This window comes from Hyposmocoma kahamanoa, unplaced genomic scaffold (genome assembly GCF_003589595.1).
Source record: "Hyposmocoma kahamanoa isolate Upper Pololo Valley unplaced genomic scaffold, ASM358959v1 93, whole genome shotgun sequence".
NCBI classification, from domain to species: Eukaryota; Metazoa; Arthropoda; class Insecta; order Lepidoptera; family Cosmopterigidae; genus Hyposmocoma; species Hyposmocoma kahamanoa.
Window position 1 is genome coordinate 10,090,500 of NW_020654810.1, and position 17,446 is coordinate 10,107,945.

Below are 17,446 nucleotides of genomic sequence, written 5' to 3' on the forward strand. Positions count from 1 at the left end.
ATAGCAATTCGGACTTATAGCAACTAATACGGTTTGAGAATTGAATTTATAACTTTAAGGTCGTCTGAATTTAATCTGGGCGGTTTTAGTATTACTTCAAATAACTTTTAAGTGCTTTTGCCAATTCGCAGCTACTAAACTCTTAATATGTACCAGAACTACGCAGCGTGGTACGGAATACAATGACCGAGCACAATTTGGTACCTACGAATACATTATTGTACCATTTGTACACAGTTACATGCATTACAATTACATGCACATGAGACTTGTTAACTTTAAGTTTCAGGCAGATGACGGACGCAATGGCAGTGAAAGAAAAGAAAGCTCTAATGTAATGCCACATTACTGCTTGGCGACAGACATAGATGAACTCTTTCACAAGGAACTCGACTGCTACTATCTTTTTAATTAATAGATTCAGGCGTTACTTTGCGGAAGTCCATGTTAATAAAAATGGAAGTAAATTATTTTAATACTCTGCGAGCCCAGTGGAGGTTATATCATGCAAAATAGCTACGGTTGTGTAGATTATAAAATGAAAGGCATAAAAAATCCTCCTCTCCTCCTCCTCCACCGAGTTCGCAAAGTTGCAAGTTAATTTACTTCCATTGTTATTACAATTTCCTTTAATTTATTTTATTTATTTTACAAATTTTACCAATTTACCCTCGTAAAATGAATATTATTTGCAAATGTTAGCGACACAAACCGGACACGCAACGACGTTTATATTCTAGTGTAGAGCTATTAGCAGCAATACTTGAATGGGAAACTGACAAACTGACGAATCGCAAACTGGCGACGTCTTAATTAGCTTCATTGAAGAGCACGAAAAGCTAATTGCAATGCTCCGAATTTTGTCAAACCGTATTACATTCCAGTTGAAATACTTGCTTTACATAATAACGTCGTAATAACGTTTTAATTGCAGAGCAATGCCCAAGCAGCACACCCATATCTAAATATATAGTAAAAGATATCTAACAGAATTTAATTCGATTGAATATTTTAAGAGTTCAAATTCCCTCAAGATATCTCGAAGAAGGTTTCTAGATGATTTAAAGTAAAAGTGGGCACAACTTTATTAGTAGATCACAAGAGTGCTTTGAGAAACTATCTGTAGGTAGTGTTAAGAGTGATTCTTATCTTTTTTCTCAAGTAACCCTTCTAGAATGCTACAAGACCATTTGTAGAATGTAGACAGTTTCTATTTAGTCTTGTAGACAGTTTTTAGATAATTTATAGTCTATGATAGTTTTCTTAGTAATGCTATTTTAAAACTAAAATACTAAAGCGTTAAACATAAGACGCAATTCTCTTAATACTAATAGATTTCAAGTTTAATGGCTTACAAAATATAAACTATCAAAATTGCAACATGGCGAAATTAGATATATTTCTGACTTTTTCGCGCAATGTTTAATCGGTTAGAAAGCGCAAATTGATGTGGGACTTTAAATACAATGTGAAAAGTGATGTAAAACCTGCCATAAAAGTAATGCGCTCGCTAACTTTTAAATATTTATGTATTAAATATAAACTTAATAACAATACAGTTATCAATTTTCGGTTTTAAATATTTATAGAAGGCTTAAATATACAAAATAACTCACAAAACAAACCATTTCCTAGAAGTTCTAGGCTTTTTCAAGCTAATTTCAACTTAGATTTACTTTTTAAAAAGAAAAATTTTTCTCGGCTACTTCATAGTCATTCTTTAAAAATAAAAGTGGCGATAAGAATTTAAAGCTTTTTTTCAAAACACAGTTGGGAGCATTTTGTCCATAGCTTTATCTTCAAAACTTTAGAATACAAAAAGATTATTTTTACTTGCTTTAGTTTACTTGACCTTGTAGAAGAACTTACACTCCTATGAAGTTTTTATGATTATCTACAAAACACGATGTTTCTAAGCGATTTTTTCTTTTGACAGTATTACAAAACCTTTATAAACCTTTATAAATATTGAATGTATTATGCAATAAGAAACTTACTTTTTTGTTTTTATGACCTAGTATTTTGAAACACTAGGTCAAAAAAACAAATTAAAAAATCCAATTTGTCGCAAAAAATCGTTATTATGTATAATTATATGGAATGTGTTATATATGACTAGAAAGGTGGATAAATTCCCTATCATATAAATATAAGGAATATTTTAATGACATACCTAACTTATGTTGGAAGAAATAAAATTTTCATTATAAATTTGAGGTTATTTCTTCACGCCAACCATATTTCACACAATGATTTCACTGTATTCTATTGATAGATGGCACAATACACATACTCAACATTGAAGTACAGTAGTTTACGCGCTCATTTCAATTGTTTTTATCATTTCACAACACGCAATTACTTCACAATGTTTATTTATTTGTCAACAAACAAATGCCGGCCATAACCGGCCCGAGCGCGAATTACGACTATGTATCCAGTGTTGCCAATTTGTGGAGAAGTCCCCAAATTGTAGGGAGTTTCAACTAGATTGGGGATTTTGTGGGGATTGGCGCTATGTGAGGAAAATGTGGGGATTCTAACATTTTATCATTTTGTTTAATCTATCAATTGCTGATGCGTCGCTAGTTTGATCGTTACTGTTAGAAACACTGTGATGGACTATATCGACGTGTTTTTCAACATCGTACATCGCCCGTATTATTAACAAGCAGCTTAAATAGAATTATTATTAGAGCACTTGGTTCTGAATTGTAAAATTACCAGTCGGTGCGTGTTGAGTTCGCGATTCTTTCTCCCGCTTATTGCGGTCTCCGGTATGAAGCAACACGAAATCAGCTATTGATAAACAAAGCCGAGCAGTTGGTACTTCCACACCACAACTTACCACTCGTCAACTTTAAATATTAAATATAGGTCGAAACTCATTGATTATTTCTAACGTTAACTAGTGTCACCAAATGCACAACAAATAATCAATTTACTTAATTTTGTAAGGCAAAGAAAAATGATTTTTTGGTCAGACTGATTACAGATTATAGTTGAATCTAATTAATATTATAATTAATCTAACTGCCTCCGTGGCCGAACGGTTACCATGCCGGACTGCCATGCAGAGGTCCCAGGTTTGATTCCCGGGTCGGGAGAAATATTTGTATGCCCTACATTTGTTTCTCTCGTGAGTTTGGGTGTAATTTGTGGTTGTCTACGTGTGTGTCCATGGCGCTATATGTTGAGTGTGTACGTTATTATTATTATTATTAAAATAAATAAACGATTTAAGGTCATCCAATTTTATAATTAGTTTACTTTTTACATTCTGTTTACATTCACAGCAAACTTAATAGATTATTACGTTTTGAGTTTCTTAATTCTTTATTATATTTTTAAGCGATGTATTTCTCATAATTAATAATAAATTATAGATTCGAGGAATTTTCTCTCCCCAAATTTGAGGATTTTAACCCTGATTTAAGAAGATTTTGAACAATTGGCATTGGCAACGCTGATTGTATCGAATATGATGTGATGTAATGACTTAATATCCAAGGTTCACCACCTCCACTAGATCTTTTAATATTCTTTACTTTATCCATTTTGCATGAACTCTTACAACGTCCATTAGAGTAAAAACCCTAATTGTAGTATTTTTTTAAATAAAATCTACTGAAGACGCGCTATAACGTGTTTGTTCATAAGTACAAACACTACAGAATGTCTATAAATTAATTATATCTAGAATAACCTTAAGAATACTAGTTTTTAGAGTATTAATAGACTTTACTGGATTTGTATAAAACAATTTTACTAAAAATAACCAGTTGTTCTACAGATGAACTTAAAATAAGGACTATAAGAGTAAATCTTAAGAGAGATTGCACTTAATTATGTTGCTTGGTATTAAGAAGGTGTTAAAATTTTGACTTGGGTGAAATAAGTCTATAAGAACAATTTCTTTTTTTTAAAACCATTTATAGAGAACTATTATCTAAATCAATATCATATTAAGACTGTTTATAGATATAACAGTTTTAAGGCGTATAAAGTGTGCTCCTTGGGTGATATATTGTACAGCGTATAATCGTTAAGTGTGCCCAGGCAATTATCCCATAAGAGATATCAAAAAACTTTAAAGTGATATTGAAAGCAGGTCACTTAATAAGTAAATCGACCTCAATAACTTTTTAAAAATAAAACTAGAAATACCTAAAATTTTAACATTAAACGCCCCATACATTTATATGACATTCACAGAGAATCTTTACTTGACCTACTTTAATAAGTTAAACAGATAGCAAAACTGCTATAAATAAATAATAAAACTATCTTATGATTGAATAAAAATATAATGGCATAGTCAATTATTTGGTCATATGTGAATTATCCATAAAATGAATAAAACTGATCAATTTTTTTTAATTACTTATCGACTCATTTTCGTGTAAGGATCATTTCATTGTATGACATGAAAAAAATCGGGACAGCAGATGTTAGTCAAATTTAATAAAAAAGTTTCTTCATACAAATGAACAACATTTTATTAAATTTGACTTCTGCTGCCCCGATTCTTTTCTTTTAATACAATGAAATAATTCTTATAAGAAAATGCGAAAAAAATTGTCAATTTCATTCATTCTGTACGAAAATTTTATTTTTGACCATCCTCTGCTGTACCGACTTTTTTCGTCCCATACAATGAAATTGATCCTTACATGAAACTGAGTCGATCAGCACTAACAAAAATATTCATCAAATAATTTTTAACTGTGCCATTGTACTTTTATTCAATTGAAAGATAGTTTTGTTACGTTATTTATAGCAGTTTTATTATCTTTAAACTTATTTATTGCCTCTTAAAGTAGATCAACGTCTCCCTACAAATGTCATATTAAAGGTATGGGAGTTAAAACGTTAAGATTTTGGATATTTCTAGTTTTATTTTTAAAAGTTGTTGATGTCGAATACTCAATAGGTGACCTATTTTCGATATTAGTTTAATGCTTTATGATATCTCTTATATTTATGGAATAATCGCCTGGACACACTTAACGATTACACCCTGTATATATACTATAATTATAGATTCTTATAAAAGCAAAGCTTTTCGAATGCGAGATTAAAGTAAAAACTATTGGTTTTTGAAACGTAATAGTAGTTCTCCGATCCGTTTTAATGAAAAAGTGGGTCCCACTGTTGGGCACGGGTCTCCTCTTAGGCGCGGGTATAGGCCATAGTCCGCCATGCTGGCCCAATGCGGGTTTGGGACTTCGCACGTTTTCGGTAAATTGTGAACCTTCTTCGACGTACACGTTTCATCACGATGTTTTCCTTCACCGAAAACCTCATGGCAAATTTAAAATTAAATTTTACATTTGCACATAAATGCGTGACCGGATTCGAAGGCACGGTCTCTGCTTGAGAGGCTGTAAGGCAAACCCTTAGGTTAACATGGCTTTTATTTATTTTTTCAAGTTTATATGTACACAATTAAAAGTTTAATATTTAATTAAAATTAGGGAGATTAATCCACATCATCCCAAACCCATTTCACAATAAACATTTGATGTTAAAGATTCTAAGGGCAGACAACGTCACTCTTCATCAAAATTGTTTAGCTTTGGTAGATGAAGACTAGTATTTATTAAGTAGGAAATTATTTACTATTAATTTAGGACAGTTAAGTGCACATCAAACTTGACACTGACTTTTGAACCGTTCTAAACGTAAGCGACATAGAATATAATTGATATTTTAAGTGTCAAGCTTGATTGGCTCTGAAACCTGTCACGAACGAAGTACCTACATAATTGGGAACAGCAGCTATGCTACTTAAAGCTTACTTATCTACCTAGACAAAGAATGTGACTGGTATTGAACAATAATTACTGGCGTGAAACGCTATTCAAAATCAGCCAGCGACACTGGAAAATCACGATATAAATTTGCACCGTAACGAAAGACAATACATAAACAATTCCCGCTAAAACAACGGCTGCACATAACTACACTCCATTTTTGTGTGTAACAGATATAATAGTGAAAACAATTCGAGATACATTTCTTTATACAAATTGAGTTAAATGGCTCTATAAAAGATGCAAGGAATCGTAAATATATTTGAAGGCTGATGGCAGCATCCACCTGTTTATACCTATTCTGACTATCAAAGTAGAATAACGTTGCGTGCAATTGACAGCGAATAGCTATAAAATTATGTTTATTACGGGGCAGCTATAAACACTCGTTTTATAGGGTCGTTTACAGTGGTCGAAAATAATAAACCACGAAATATAAACTAGCTATATAATATAAGTCACGAAATACGGGTCAGAGCTAAGATCCCGACAGTTTGCCCACTGACATGGCCTGACGGTATAACAGACGATCCATGGAAATTAAGGAGACAGCTAGGGATGCGGACACTGTATCCCCCTCCCATGACCTTGCAAGCGTGGGCGGCGGAAGCTCTGTCACCAGAAATCCGATCCGCAAGAGCTGAGATCCGCAAGAGGCACAAAGTTGTAGCACTGAGCAAGATTGGCGTGTTATTTGAAACCTTGGGTCCTTGGGGCCACAAGCGAAACTTCTAGCGGAGGAGCTATTGGATCGACTCGTAGAAACCTCCAGCGACCACAAACTTGGCAGTAATTTCAGCCAAAGAATAAGTTTAGCTGTTTAAAGGGGAAATGTTGCCAGCCTTCTCGGCACGATGTCCCAGGGTACGGCCCCCGAGGAAATTTTCTATTTACAAATTTTCATATACCATATTGTACTACAGCAGTACGTTGAATACGGTGGACACAAGTCCCTATTCACAAGACCCTTATTTCACCAGGTCAGGTGATAGCTAGGGAAGTAACCTCGGACTGCTGGAGTTTGTAATAATGATAAACGATCTGGCGAAAGTTGTCAAGGACGCGAAATGTTTGTTATTTGCTGACGACCTTAAGCTGTATTTTCCCTTACAAAACTCTGAAGACTGAGGTAGATTGCAGGAGGACATGAACAGAGTAGTGAATTGGAATAAGGGAGACCAGTTGCAATTTAACACCTCGAAGTGTGTGACAATCACTTTCTCCCTCGCGAGTTAAGGATGCTGCCTCAGCATCCTCAGATGTTTGTTTTACCTAGATTAGTAGAGTTTGCACTTTTTATTTCCTTAGTTATTAAATTTTAGAATTGCAACTTTTAGCGCGTGCATCGTTACTTTAATTATTATATAAGCTTCATTGTAGTAATACTCTAGATTGTTCTTGTACCATTACACATTGACTACAGACTATACAATAAACTAACTCTCGTAAGACTTTTACTTTCCTTAAGTCGCGCACTCACCTGTTAGGCATAATTACTTGAGAGGACTCCTATAGCTAGAGTGACCAAAGTCAAGGATTTAGGAATTATACCTACTGAATACAGACCTAACCTTCCGAGATCATATTATTAGGGTATGTAAAAAAACGTACAGAAATCTCGGCTTTATTCTTCATAGGGGTCATGGCTTCACAAATATTAAAGCGATAATCGCCTTATATAACGCTATGGTTAGGAGCCAGCTTGAGTGTAATGCGGTCATATGGGGCCCGCATGAATGGAAATGTGTGGTCTTGTTGGAGAGGGTGCAAAATAAATTCACTAGGAACCTCTATATGAAGCAAAACGGCGTTTACCCGTATTGCCCTCTGATGCACACAAGCCTATTTGTTTGAGGAATGGTTGGCTATAATACACTTAAAATCAGGCAGGAACTTTTATTGGTATCCTATATTTTTAAACTTTTTAGAGGAAAGATTTCCAATCCAGGCCTTGTAAAGCGAATAGGCATGTCTGTTCCGGACGGATACGTGTGGCATCGGCGGCGGCCGCATCTGCTGGCCGTACCGCGCGCCAGGATCAACCTGCTGAACAAGGCGCCGTTGACACGCACGCTTTACATTCTTAATTTGGTGGCTAATAATGTAGACATATTCTTTTGTTCTTTGAGTGAACTTACAAGGGTAACTTTGTTTGTAATATGCTATGAAAATATATAGATTTCTTTACTTGTAGGCAAATATTTCATATGTAGCTTACTATCGCATTATGTATAATCCAGTCATGAAAAAATTATTTAAAAAAATCTATTATAACCATTGACTTACAAATAAATGGACGACGGGTCTAATACAAAAACCACGAAAAAAATGTCCCAAGTCAACCTATTCGAAATTTAAATTGTTATGTCATCGCAGTATCGCGCTGTCCGTAGAACAAATGAAGACTAAAGCGGAGTGTCGCGCTCTGTATACGACTTTAGCGCCTTACAAGTGCGGACACTTTTTAGCGCGGACCCGACGTCCATATAATTGTAAGTCAATGATTATAACTAAATAAATATTATATTTATATTAGAATTTTAAATATGCAATATATTTTTATTTAGCTGATACCATTGACTTGCAAAAAGTCAATGGCTAATACCTAATATAAATAAATATTCAAAAGACTCTACGAAAGGGGTTAGAACACTGACTGTAGTATATTTTAAACGAAAAATTACTGTTCATTCTCTCGCCCTGAAAAAAATACAAGGGATTCATGCTGTCGGTGCAAATATTTTAATCAAAGGTTTAAACAAGTGAAATGAATTTGCAACTTACCTCATTGGGGCTGACTGTAGATCGCTTGAGTAAGTTCTGTCGTCTCCTCTCAGTTGTAGTTAACTTTGATATTAAACACGTACTTAGTATTGATAGTGCCAAACTCGGTACAAGTTTTAATATAACACTATATATCCACATTATCGCAGTCACTAACTGTTGGTTTTTTGACATTTCTAAAACATAAACGGTCCGATTATTCGGTAAATCCAGGTCCTCCGCGAATTGGGAATTATTTTGAGGTGTTAATTCACTTTGCACTATATTCATGGCGAAATAAATAGGAAGACACAAAAACGGGCATATCACATAAGCACTTACAATTGCGAGGAAAGTGTTCCTCTTGTTACACCAAGTCCTGTTTTTTTGAGGGAACGCAATGGCAACGTATCGCCACACCGCGAGAGTTACAGCAAGCCATATTGAGATCGTGTGGAAGGTCTGACTGAAGATGGAATGAAAGTACACGAAGCATGCCCAGGCGTATGTATTCTTGTTAACTTGGGGCCCAATTTTTATGTTCATGTGTAAAGCGTAGGGTATGTATTCGAGCATAACGAGGAGATCTGCTACTGCAAGTCCAGTGAGGATAGAATTTGTTGAGCTGGTCATCTCGCGGCGGCTGAGGACAGCGATGTTGATAGAATTGGTAGCGGAACCGACGATGCAGATGACGAGGGCGATGTAGCCGTGGAGACGGCTGTAGGCCTGGTTGAAGTCGATGGCACCGGGCACGCAATATACGTCTGTTTCGTTCGCCATGCTCGCGGTCCACTCTATGCCAGACTTGCCTGGTCATCGGCGCTGGGATAAAGGACAACCAAATATCACAAGTCAGATGCGGTACCGCCTACTCATGAGTACCTGTAACAAGCAATATCATTTTTATACACACATTTTATTGAAATTAAAGCAGATATAGAAACGAAAATCAACGTCCAAGAACTATTTCAAAAGTAAACGAAAGTCTTGAAAATTACGATAAATAAACAGACGAATAAAAATTAAGGCGGAAACGTTATAATGAGTTGTTCATTAAATTGTTTTTTTTTAGCGAAATTTTTTGTACGTGGATAATATCTTCTAATAGTCGCCGAGGTCGACAGCAACGGTGACTGTTGTGTCACTTTTGGTACACGGATATTATTTACGAGCCCTATACCCCACCGTAGGTGGGGTCGGGCTCGGCCTGCGGCGCGTGGTCGCTTTCAGATTACCGGGTGTGCTTACACTCTTCGATGGCACAATGATTGAGTACTATGGGCGCTTGATGAGGAGGTTCAAGATTCGATCCCTGATTTGAGCCAAAAAATAATTTTAAATTGGTTCTGGTCAGAGTATTCTGAGTATTGCCCTCAGAATTATCGTTACTCTGGTACTCATAGTACAGGATATTCCCTAGTTTGATATCAGAAATTTAGAGTGATTGTCTGACATTTTTTCCTTAAATACTTCTCTTTTTGGCATAGCTTCCAAGAAAGAATCTAACAGAGAGACGGTCGAGATACAATAACGCTATAAGTATCTTATTTGCACTACATCGGGAAGTATGCCTCACATTTTGAACAATTGTGAAATCTTGTACCGTAATAGTGTCTCCGTATACTACCTACCTACATATGGTGGCGTGCAGAGGCTTCGGGCTTCGCCCTCCACTACACCTCGGCCTACGGCCTCGGCACTTATGACTTTAAAATAGTTACCATAGCACTTTAAGGGCGGCCATATTGACAAATGGCAAAAAGTAAATTTTTACTGCAAGTTATTATTAAACACCCATAGAGATCTCCACATGTTCTCCGATGTTCAGCTAAATATCCATATGCCGCCAAAAAATTTTTATAGCAGCCATATTATAAAATGGCGAAAAATAAGTTTTGGCCGCAAAATATTATTAAACCCCAAATGTTGATTTTCAATCGAATTAGAGCAAATTTTCATCTGCCGCTAAAAAACACTTCCATGGCAGCCATATTCAAAAATGGCGATAAACTAATGTTGATCACAAATTATTATCAAGCACTCCTAGAGACCCCCACATGACAACTTTCAAAGGGATCAGGACAATTTTTTTGTACTGCCAACAAATGCTTGTATGGCGGCCATATTTGAAAATGGCGAAAAACCAACTTCGAGCAGAAATTATTATCTGGCACTTCTAGAGGCCTCCACGTGCCAAATTTTAGCTGAAATATAGCGAGTCTCTTTCAGCAGCTATTTGGAAATAATAAATAAATTGAAAATAATAAATTACTATCCGAACAGCAATACGGTTTCAGATCAACTAAATCAACCGCAGATGCTATTGAAGGCTTAACCAATACCATAGTTAAAGGGCTAGATGAGGGAGTAATTACTGTTTTTCTAGACTTGGCGAAGGCTTTCGACACGGTTTCGAATCCAAGACTTATGAGTAAACTGGAAAATCTGGGAATAAGAACACAGTTCAAGCTTTTTCAAAATTATCTAACGGACAGAGTTCAAGTAGTAAAACTGGGTAACGTGTTGAGTGACGAACAACCTGTCACTTACGATATGCCTCACGGTAGTGTGCTGGGTCCGACGCTCTTCCTGTCTTTTATCAACGAACTCTGTGATATGGTCCTTACTAACGGCAAAATCATAGCATTTGCAGACGACGCTGCACTGACTTTCACAGGAGATACTTGGGATGAGGCTTTCAAGTATGCTCAACTAGGCCTTCACAAGGTTATGGGCTGGCTTAATTATAACTCACTTAGCCTTAATACTAACAAGACTAAATATATAGCTTTTAGCATACGCAACATAAATCGTCCACCGCCTAATGTCAATATAAATGCTCATTCCTGTCTCGATCCTTATTCTCAGAGTTGCTCTTGTTCCATCTTGGAAGAAGTACCAGGGATTAAGTATCTTGGTGTAATCATCGATAAACATCTACGCTTTAACTCGCACATAACCAAACTCGCTGCAAGAGTGAGAAAACGAATTTTTATTTTTAAAAAACAACGATGTATTGCAAATCCCAAATTTCTAAAACTTGTTTATGGGGCTCTACGTGAATCCATAATATCTTACAGCATCAATATCTGGGGAGGCGCATCAAAACAGAATCTACTAATTTTGGAAAGAGCCCAAAGAGCCGTCTTAAAAGTGGCTACTTTTCGCCCATTCCTGTTCCCCACATCGGAATTATATAAATCTTGTGATGTTCTCACTGTCCGGCAAATTTACATCTTGCATAATCTCCTTCGGCAGTATTCTTACATGACCTACGACCCATACTACAAAACGAAACGAAGAAAAGATATAGTCATTAGACGCGGCCCTATTAAAACTTCCTTTGGAAAGCGTTTCGCTCACTTCATGGGCCCACATCTGTATACCAAAGTAAATAGTTTACTAGAAATATATCCACTAACGAAATACCAATGCAAGTAACAGATAGTAATTTGGCTTAAACATTTTAATTACATATGATGAAACTGAAAGTCTTCTAACTATACCTTCCTAATATTAATCAATAAATATTAATTATCACAATAGTTAATATGTTGTTGATAACAATTATAATACAAACTATCACACACACACGCACACACGCACGCACGCACGCACACACACTGATACAGGTTCTCCTAGTTCAGGGACCAGCCTCCACAACCAGATTATATTTTGACGTTACGTAAAGCATCTATTTTTATTTTTACAAGCACTGTTTGTGGAGACAATAAATGATTTTTTATTTATTTATATTTACTTAAATTATAAAATGAAACAAACATAAATACAAGTTTGAATTGTATAATTGAATGGCTACAAGATACAAATAACCTACTTGTAAATGTTGACAAAACAAAAATTAACTTTAATGAAAGAAATAAGAAACCCTTACTTACTAGAATGGTCTTGGAAAGCAGGGAGGTAAGTTAAACAATAACTGTAACATTTACAGGTTTATGCTTAGAAAATAATCTAAAATGACAAACACATCTACAATACGTACTATCAAAAATAGTATACCTAAACACTTTCGTGCCCGCCTGCCATTGTGATGTACCAAACAACCTTAGGTATGTAATATTTTTTAGGGAAATGCACAGTACATTAAGCGCACTTTGATTACAAAGCTCAAACTATGCAGCTTGAGAAAAACATACAGTTGATAACCCCATTGTAAACTACCGTCCTTATATACGGTTTGACAAGTCTGATACTTTGAATAGAAATAAAAGCCATTTTCTTTTTTTATTATGGTTTATATTCTATGTAATCTCCATTTAATCTAGACACCTTGACCAGAGATATCCCTACTTCTTCAACCCATCAAAAAAATATTTTTGTCAAACTAAAAAATAAGCCACTGTTTCAGCTTATCACTTCCTCATTCGTTACAAATCGGTAAAAAATCAGATAAAATGTCATATTGGGCCAAATCTAGTGAATACGGAGGTGTGACAATAGTTCGTATCATAATCCGGCAAATTTTGATGTTTCGATTGCAGATGAGAAACGGAATACTCGAAATTCCGACTTCTTCATCTTCAAAAAATATGTCGAGCCACCTAACTTTTTACTTTTCGCGCTAATTTTAAAACGTAACGTCAATTGCTTATTATGGAGCTCTAAATTAAAAAAACTAAAATAAGTTCCGAAAAAATTTTTTTTTGAACTTGAGTCACGTAATTCGTATTTCAAATTTCACTTTTAAAAATAATCATAATACATTTAATTTCACTTAGTAAAGAGTTATCCAAATTCATTTCAATTCGTCACACGGGCACGCCGTTCTGACCAAATGCAAACTGGTTTAAACTTCAAGAGAGTGTGAGAATTAAAGTTTCACAGATTTACCACAAACTTCCACGTGAAATTGTGAATTGCAATATCTGTGCAGAATTTAAGAAATTTTACTCAATTATTCAACGATATCACATTCTACAATATTGAAGGTTTCTTATAAAATGTACATTGTATTTCACTTGTTCTCGCTATTTTTAACTAGTAGACTGATTAAATTTGATATTGTTATATTTTATTATTGTTACTATGATTTATTTGTATTAGGTTGTAGGCATGTACATTACCAAGCCAATGGTGTACAAATTATTGCATCGGTGTCTACATAATAATTTATGAAAACTTTATGCTTCGCAAGGCGAATCACAGTGATACAAAATCTATTCTTGTACCTTTATAATCTATGTATCACATACAAATAAGTGGTTTAATAATTAAAACCATGTTATGTGTCGAAATATTTGTACAATTAATTGCAGAATGCGAATAATCTAAATATCGACGACAGCAAAGAGTAACCGGTTATCTGCAAAGCCACGATTTTACAGTACAGCGTTTTGAAAGTAAAATCTTGATATTTTCTGATGTAACAATCTGAATTAGGTAAAATTTTTAGCAATGCGGCTTATAAAAAACTAATATTTGAAGGATATTCATAATTAACTCGTTCTACTGTAAAATCATGATTTTGCTGATTTTTTGTTTTTCTTTTTTATAATACTTTTAAGTGGAAAAGAATTAAGTTAATATTTTGTAAATATTAAAGCTTTTTCTACATACTAATAAAATTATTCTCTATCGCTTTGGTAAATGTGTATTGAAAGGCTTCATACAATTAAGTATTACTAAGCAAGGAAAATAGGTATTTTCATTAGCAATTCATGGTTCACCAGTTTTCCACATTTTCTGATAATGTTTTTTTATTCATAAACGCGGTTCCGGGAGAGCTAAAGAAAATTTGCATGAAATCTGAGCATTTATTATTACAGCAGCTATCACGTAAAATACGCCGAAAGGCTCATTCATTTTCGCGCAATGGCTTTTTTATGATACCAAGTGACAGGACGAATAAGTCGTGCGCCTGGTATAAAGCGACACGCCTGTCCATAGCAAATGCAGTGCCACTCAAAGTTTTCAATCGCAAAGATCTGAGGGACACTGCCACTGCGCCCGTCAAAAAAATCGCCCGAAAATTACTCATCTGACAAATGGAGACTATTTTGTATATATAAAACAATGCTAATGTTTGCTACTTGAAAATTGATGTTAAGAAAACAAATTTAGAAGCGCTCATTGACTACAATCTGAGTGAAAATACTAAATGCATAATAATATATATAAAAATTTTTTATTCTGTAGATTTTAAGACTTTCGTGGTTATTCACGAAATGATTATCACTAATAATTGCAAGTTTCTTGCCACAGAATAATTGTTTTTATTTCCCCGATATTTTGGAACGGTTACCACGCTCCGTGGTTTTGGTTGTAAAACCATAAAAAGAAAGTAAGGTTAATAGACAAAAACTTTCCAAAGACAATTTTTAATACAAGTCTTATTCAGATACTTACCTTGTAGTTCGGACCTTAACATACTTATGTACATTTTTTAACATTAAACTAGTCAATGTTAGAGCCTTTTATCCCCATTTTTTTATTATATTTAGAACGTGCTTAACATTGTGAACATTGTCGCGGTGATAAGGGTCTAATAGCTTACGACATGCAATTATGTAAGGACGATATATTTATTTGAATATTTATTTACACTAAATAGTTTTTAAACAAATCTAACATTATGAAAAAATTTTACAAACGTTATAGCTTTTCATGAGGACATTATGTTTCTTAAATATTACCTGCTCTTGTGACACTTTAATTCATGAGTGAATGTTGAAGAAATGCATCTTAAAAAGTACTTATTCTATTATTTAATTGTTTATTTACAGGACCCACACGATTCACATTTAATAAAAGGAAAACACAAAGAAAAGGTTCTATGTCGTTCTTTCTACTTATATATAGATACACACACACACAAACACGCACGCACACACGCACGCACGCACGCACGCACGCACGCACGCACACACAAACACACACACACACACACACACAAACACACACACACACACACACACACACACACACACAAAAGAAGTACCCCCTTTTGAAGAAAATCATCCACCTCGAAGGGTGGCTGTTCACGCATGAAGATTCATTTTTATAAATAGCGCCTAACTTTAATTTAGGAGCAATTACTGTAATGGTTGATTTTGCTATTTCTCCAATTCAAGGCGTTTTTCTCTCAATGTACCTTGAGTAGTATCGTAGTGAGAACCGATTTTTATTATCTCCAGTGTCAACTCCTATAGTAGGGGATATTTCAATAAAACTTAGCAAATAGACGTAATTCCACGTACTTTTGAGGTCGGTTTTTTTAGTACTCTGTACTGAGATTATTTGTTTTATATTTACATGTTAAATTATGTAGCACTCGTAACTTCACCACAGATTTTTTTTTGTTGTTTTCTTTGTATCATTGTAATAATTTTTTCGCCAAGGCAGACCTGATGTCTCAAAACACAGGGTTTTACCTAGTTAGAGCACCAGTCCTCCACATTCAAATAGTTACATTTCTTTGATATTATGTGAAATTCAAGTGTCAATGTGGAAGAAACTAACTAATTATTATTAAATTATTATTATTATGTATAGGGTTTACAAGAAGATCTTCAATAAATACTACCAAAATCCCAACAACTCTATATGTTCTTGAAAAATTACAGGTTATAATTATTTTTGTCCTTGTTACCAATTTTGCCCAAAAGAGCTTTTTACGGACGCCGCCAAAAAGAGACAGTTCAGTAGAAGTTGCGTTGGAGTACATTAATTAATGTTGCATTTAGGTAAAAAATTACTGTTACATATGTTATGTACTGGTTTTACGTTCATATGAAACGTACTAAGTGAAAACTATTTTTGAAATTTATTTATTGTAAATACGCAATTTTCGAAATAATGCATGCACTTCGACTTCGTTTCATTTAAACGTGTTTTTTTACTATTCTGTATGATAATTATTATATTATAAAACACATGTATAGAAAAATGACCTCTCATGCACGAAAAATGTGCGCTCATAATGTTTCAAAATTCGGGTACACAGAAAATGTGGTTCTCATTTGCCCGAGACTTATACTCATTCTATCCACGACTAGCATCGTTCCGCCTGCTTTGTTCGCCCGCCAACCCCAACATCGACACCTCAAAAATTAACGACATATTTCGAGGAATTGCCTTTTTTAGCACGTCGTATTTGCTCTGTGTTCACCAAATATGTGTATCAAATGTAATAATGACATACTCGTTTGTTTGACAAACATAGTGACGTCTCATTTCGGTGTTTCATAAATTTCTAAGAGCGGTTACACACAGCGACTATTAGCGATGCAAATGCGATGCAGTAGCAATGCAGTCGCTAATCGTCTACCTTTACAGACGCGCGCGATTTTAAGCAACGATGCAAGCGCGCGACTGCATCGATGCAAACGCGCGATTGCATCACTACACTTGAGATTTATAGGCGATTGCATCGATGCAATCGCGCGTTTGTATCGATGCAATCGCGCGTTTGTATCAATGCAGTAGCGCGTTTGCATCGATGCAATCGCCTATAAATCGCGTATGAATTTAGTACTTTATTTTAGAGCAGCAGACAATATATCCATTGTCTTATATTTTGTGCATGACGTTTTATGTTGCTATTATTTCAAAAATAAACTAAAATGTGTTATGCAAAATGCAACTCAATTATTGTAAACGACTAAGTGGATTTCTGTGAACCAATCAGCTTTGTAACAGTGGAAAGCAGTGCACGAGCAAAAATAAAATGGGGCGTATTTTATCCACTCTGGCTTCATCAATAATATTAAAACTGAGTACTCAGATGCAATATGAAATGGAAAAACGGTTTCTTTTTTACTTTCAAAAGAGGCGTTAAAAAACAAATCGTTGTTAGTTTTTTGCAAACTGGTGGATTGTTGTCATGAAAATTTCAGAGAAAA

At 34.9% G+C, this 17,446-nt stretch overlaps 1 protein-coding gene across 2 annotated transcripts in view; it reads right to left on the bottom strand.

The window, feature by feature from the left end:
- Positions 1–17,446, bottom strand: part of LOC113237192 (sex peptide receptor-like) — a 95,397-nt gene that overhangs the window by 41,830 nt on the left and 36,121 nt on the right. For both annotated transcript variants that reach the window (XM_026473524.1, XM_026473525.1), the window contains one exon: positions 8,601–9,464. In XM_026473524.1, the coding sequence (XP_026329309.1) occupies positions 8,601–9,362 (762 nt within the window). In that variant the 5' untranslated portion in view covers positions 9,363–9,464. The remainder of the gene's footprint in view (positions 1–8,600; positions 9,465–17,446) is intronic.